Raw genomic sequence first — 5443 nt, 5'->3', positions numbered from 1 at the left:
TAATTTTGAACTAGCTACGTGTACCTGTTATTTGCAATATTATACGAAGTACTTGATGACATAAACAATGAAAGAGAATTACTATGTTTTTCTGAATTAACCTCTTTCAAAAATCCAATCAATTAATTATCAATTATTCTCCCTTCCCCGCAGGAAATGTCAGGATGACTGAGCCTTGCCAAACTTCCTGTGGAGTACATACGGATACTTCTCAAAATGAAATGTTAGTAATGGACAGGATTAATAATAAACTCAGACACCTGTAAGCTTGGTTTGATTTGCCACTCCAAGAAATACAAGCCACAGTTTCTTCTACAGACAGAGAAATCTGCACTATTTCTAAGTATCCAGTTATGTCAAGAAAGATAATAATTTACTTACAATCTGCAATTAAATAGTCATGAAAACAAGACAATGAGATTTACTAAGCAAAACTTTGCTATGGTGGTTCTTGGAATTGTGACATATATTGCTGACATTGGAGCAGATATTTGGGTAGCAAGAAACTATTTCTGCAAGGAGCTGTATCTCTGGTGTTCCTTAACATTGACCATAGTGCTTCTTTCATCATTTGTGATCCAGTTTTTCAGTTACACTTGGTTTAAAGAAGACAATGATGTGGAGCCAGATTGGATCTGTCTATTACATTTCTTTCATGGAGGAATATTTACAAGGTAAGAACCAAATTTTCAGCCTAAACCCAAAAGAAGATGTGGCATCTTAAAACCTAAAAGATTTGTTGAAGCATTAAGCTATCCCACCAGAATTTGTAACACACAATAGAATGCACTAATAGATTTTTTAATGGAGTGGTTATAGTGATTCAGCCTCAATAGGGATTGGTTGACCAGCCCTGTTTGCATGGTGGTATAAGGCAACGTGACAAAGACATAACTGAGACCCGGTCCATTATGACATGAATGGAGGAGATGCTACTTGTTGTCTCCTGCACTGCCAACACCAGATGTGAACCAAGCCGCTGAAAACATTGGCACTCTCTTCATTGTGTTACCACAAGCAGTTGCTTGGCTGGCTTGGTTAGGGAACCAGTCCTGGAAACAACAATTTAGAGGAGGAGGCAACAGACCAAGCTAATCTGGAATGAAGAGATGGGGATGGCTGGGTCCAGAGGAATGTGGGGAACAGAGGTCAGAGGGAGGAGTCTGAGGTGGAAAGGAAGGCTCAGAGAGAGAATGGATAGCAAGGCTATGATTATAGCAAGGACACATGATTAAGGTACATGTGTCCAGGAGATGTGGAAGTGAAGGGGAGTGGTTCATAACATTGATTTAAAATATTCTACAGATCGTTGGTTGTAAATCTCTGGTTTGTTTAATTTCTTTCATGGATTTAATTAAGAATAGCTATTGTCTGTTTCCAATGTTCACACGTCTGTGGAGCGTGACTATAATGTGGCTCATCAGCAACGTTTATTATAAAGCAATGAAAAGCAACTGAAACATTAAAATCGAATTGGTGTGCAATAGAAGAGAGAGACTTGAATCCAATAGCACCTTAAAGATCAACAAGGTTTTGGGGGTATAAGCTTTTGAGCATCAAAGTTCCCTTTATCAGATGAATCTGACTTAAATCTGAAATCTAACTCTTCAAGACTTAAAGGTGTGACTTTAAGTTGGTTTACTATTAGTTGGTTTACTATTTCCCCAGCAAATACTATAATTTTGAAAGATTAGGATTAATCAGAAAAATGGATTAATGAGGACTTATTCATAATTACTCTGACCACAGGACACCACAGGATCTGGTGGTGGTGGTGTAGACCCATGCTCAGGAGGTTATGTCACTCATTACCCATGCTGCTGATGGCGGAGAGCCAGCCAAGCCTGTGTGGTATGTGTGGTACACTAGCACCCTCCTCAGTTGTGCCAACCCAAGCTGTTGCTTGGAAGACTTGTGTGGGGAAATGCCCTACACCTAGACTTCACATCGAAGATGCAGCAATAACGTCTTAACTTTTTACATGCTCAAAGGGCGTTTCTACAGGTTAACAGCTGGCAATAGGAAGGCTACAAGGGAATGAGTCAGCTTCATGGGCACAGTGTCTTGGATTTGCAGATGGTTAGCTGGTACGTTTTGGAGAGAAAGAGACAGAATGATGGACAAGGGGAGGGTCATACAAGAGGGAATAAAATCTCTGGATATGAAGATGAAGCTCTCTTTAGATATGTTCTGTTCTGCTCTTAAACTTGGGCCAGTTAATGTGAAGGATTAAGCCATGGATGCCATGTTGAGCACATGTGACTGAAACAAAGGGAAGGAACCCCAAGCTAGGAATCTGAGGTGGTAGATGATTTGTGAATACTGCAGCTTCAAGAATAAGTAGCCCATCCTTAGTCTAACCATCTTATAGGGGGATGTAGAAAAGTAGAGAAAGAGGATTTGCAGTTATATCACTTTTCACGTCGATCCTTGCTAAGTTCGCTGTATAAATAGACCACACACTTGCTTTGATTACTTCATTAAGCTACTTTATAATTTGAATGCTGTTAGCTTGATCTCTGGACCCACAAGACTCTTAATTCAGTCACACTTATCCAGGAGAAATAAGGGGAGAGGACAGTGGAAGGATCTTTTGAGTAAACAAGTGTGCATGCTGGTTCCTGCAGTTGCTGGTGAGTGCAAAGGGGGAGCTGAAGCAAAGGGGAGGAGCCTTTAAGCAGTGCCATGGCAGAAAGTGCTGAAGTGCTATTTCTTTCTCAGGAAAGCCTGCTTGTCAGGCAAGGAGGGGTATAAATACAACCAAACAATAAATAAATAAATTTAGGACCAGAAGGTGGCAGTGGAAATACCCAGGGGTCATTTCCTAGAAAAAGAGGTGCAGGAGCTCATTTGCATGACTGATTTGCATATGCCACACCCCCTGACAAAGGGGAGGCAGGTTTAAAATGAGTTAAGGCATGCAAATGAGTTTAAATCCCCCCTTCCCTGAGTCTCTCTGCAAATCCCTGGCTTCCTTGCCCGATCTTCTCCAGGTGCCCCGCAGCGACGGGGTCCGTGAAGAGGATGGGGCAGGGAAGCCAGGCATGTCTGCCCGCTTCCCCTTTCCCTCTCCAGCCAACCCGCTGCAGTTGGCTGGCTGCAGAGGGGAAGGGCAGGGAGGCAGACATGCCTGGCTTCCCTGCCCTATCTTCTCCAGGTACTCTGTGGCTGCGGGACACCTGGAGAAGATCGGGCAAGGAAGCCAGGGATTTAAATCTCCCCCATCCGTGAGTCCGGGTGGGCCAGGAAAGGGGTGGGTGGGGCCTGGGCTCCTTCCTGCCGGAGCGCCGCTTCAGGGCGCTTTGGCAGGAAATGACCCCTGGAAATACCCAAAGAGAAGTAGATACCTTAGGAATAATGGAAAGCCTCACCAGGCAGAGATCTGGGATGGCTGTGGATCTTTACAAACTTCCACATTGACAGAAACATGGTTTGTGACCAGTGTTTCTCTGCAGCTTGAATGAAGAGCCTGCATATCCTGTGAGAGTCCAGCTCCCCCTCAACAGAGACATGCTGTACACTCTCCCCAGTCAGTACTGAATAGTGGACCAAGAATAAGGGAAATGAGGAGGCATAAGAGCCTGCTTTGCCTTGTTTGAACCCCAGACCCTAACAGCAATTTCTGGCAGAATGTGCTGGTGCAAAAATCCCCAGACATATTGTGATGCACTTGTACATGCTGCTAGCTAGTTCTTCAGCCTACTTTCCAGCTTCAGTCTCCTTCAATTGCTACGTGGTAGTGTCCAAGGAGAGATGCACATCACTGGACTATTCTGCAGGGCCATACTTTTAAAGGTACAGGGTCTCCTTCTGTGCTGAAACCTGGCAACCTTAAATTTGCATCTGAATGCATCTGTTTCAGGATTAGGAAAAAATTGCAGCACTAAGTGAAGTAGGGCTTGATCGGTATTGAAAGACTTGAAAACAAATTCTTTTTTTAAAAATGACCCTGAGAACGACTCTTAAGTTTCTTTGCAATCTGAACATCATTTGTATTTTCATTTTTTGTCAAATAATTCTGTTTAGCATGTAGCGAAAACAATTCAAAATTATTTAGAGATGCAAAAGTTGACAAAGTAGCATATATGGAAATCACATCCAGAGCTAACAGTTACTTTGCCAAGATTTTTTTCCTTTGGAGGACTGACATGAGAACTTGTATGTTTTCAGTGTTCTTCAGTCGGCTTTCTCACAGTCATTTTAGCCAAAAGGACCATTATATAAGTTAAAGTTTCTTCTACTCCAGGCTGAGGAGGTTGGGAGTGCTGAAGTCACTTGCAATTAACATACTTCTTTGTCATCCTAAGAAGACAACAATAACAAAATTGCTGCACAATCCCTGTTTATGTTTTTTAGTTTCATCAGAATGAACAAGATGTGGACAAGTGGCAACTGACTGCTGAATCATTACCAACGGAACTGTATAGGCAATATCAGATAACACAAGCAGGGGACTGAAAAGAATTACAGGAAAGGTTTTCCCGTTCCCCTATATAGAAATTCTACTGCATCTTTCAAAATCTCCCTCTCCAAAGTTCTGTAAGCTTCCAGTGGCTTGAGTAGGGACATTTTGTTTGGTGTAGAAGTTAAGAGCAGCAGACTCTAATCTGGGTGAAAAGTACTCGAGACGTTGAGTGATTCAGCAAAGAGTACTTTATTAGATCAGAACAAGACAAAGAAAACCAGCTCGCAGGCCGGTATATATGCGTTCAGAAAACCTGCCACCAGTACACCTAAACACACCCCCTCCTCCCGATAGGCTATTTACAGTAACCGGGCGACCATTGGTCTCCCGGCTGGAAAGCTAGCCCTTTTGATTGGGCCGGCTAGGATCCTTCGGATCCTTTGTCTTTCGGCTGATGCTACAGCTAAACTGTGCCTGGCCAGCCCGGGTAAGTCCGGGCATGTCAGGCTGAATACCTTGCATGTGGTAATGGCGGCAGTACATTACACCCCTCCCCCCATAGTCCAAACTACCCACATACAAAGTCCTGGAGGTATGCGGGAGCCTTCCTGGGCCTCGTGGAACGGCGGAGTTCCGGGGTGTTGTTCGGGGCTGCTACTTGAGGCCGGGGGGGGGGGAGGTTGGTGGTGGCGTTTCCTGTGGTGGCAATGCCTGGGGCTCCGGAGCGACCGGGGCCAGGGCCAAGGCTGGGGTCTGTGGTTCTGGGGCATGGACTGATGCTTCGTTGTGCTCCTGAGGCTCTAGGTCCTCGGGGTCGTTCGAGAGGACCCGGCGCCGCAGTTGGTCGATGTGGCGGTGGAGCAGTTGGCCATCCTCGCAGGAGACCTTGTAGGATCGAGATCCTCGCACCCGTACCACTCGCGCGGGGATCCAGGGTGGCCCCTGTGCGTAGTTCTTAGCGTAGACTGGGTCTTCCGGGAAGAAACCTCTGGCGGCTGCGTACGATTCTGTTGCCGGTTCCACCTCGGGTGCCCTGTC

At 45.0% G+C, this 5443-nt stretch overlaps 1 protein-coding gene across 1 annotated transcript in view; it reads left to right on the top strand.

The window, feature by feature from the left end:
* The first annotated feature begins 405 nt into the window (after positions 1-405).
* Positions 406-5443, top strand: part of XKR9 (X-linked Kx blood group related 9) — a 32171-nt gene continuing 27133 nt past the window's right edge. The window contains exon 1 of the mRNA XM_015423895.1: positions 406-674. Within this exon, the coding sequence (XP_015279381.1) occupies positions 415-674 (260 nt within the window). The 5' untranslated portion in view covers positions 406-414. The remainder of the gene's footprint in view (positions 675-5443) is intronic.

The sequence above is a fragment of the Gekko japonicus genome, unplaced genomic scaffold (assembly GCF_001447785.1).
Source record: "Gekko japonicus isolate JY-2015 unplaced genomic scaffold, Gekko_japonicus_V1.1 scaffold289, whole genome shotgun sequence".
Classification (NCBI taxonomy): Eukaryota; Metazoa; Chordata; class Lepidosauria; order Squamata; family Gekkonidae; genus Gekko; species Gekko japonicus.
The sequence above is the reverse complement of the archived record's forward strand: the minus strand, read 5'-3'. Positions and strand labels throughout refer to the sequence as shown.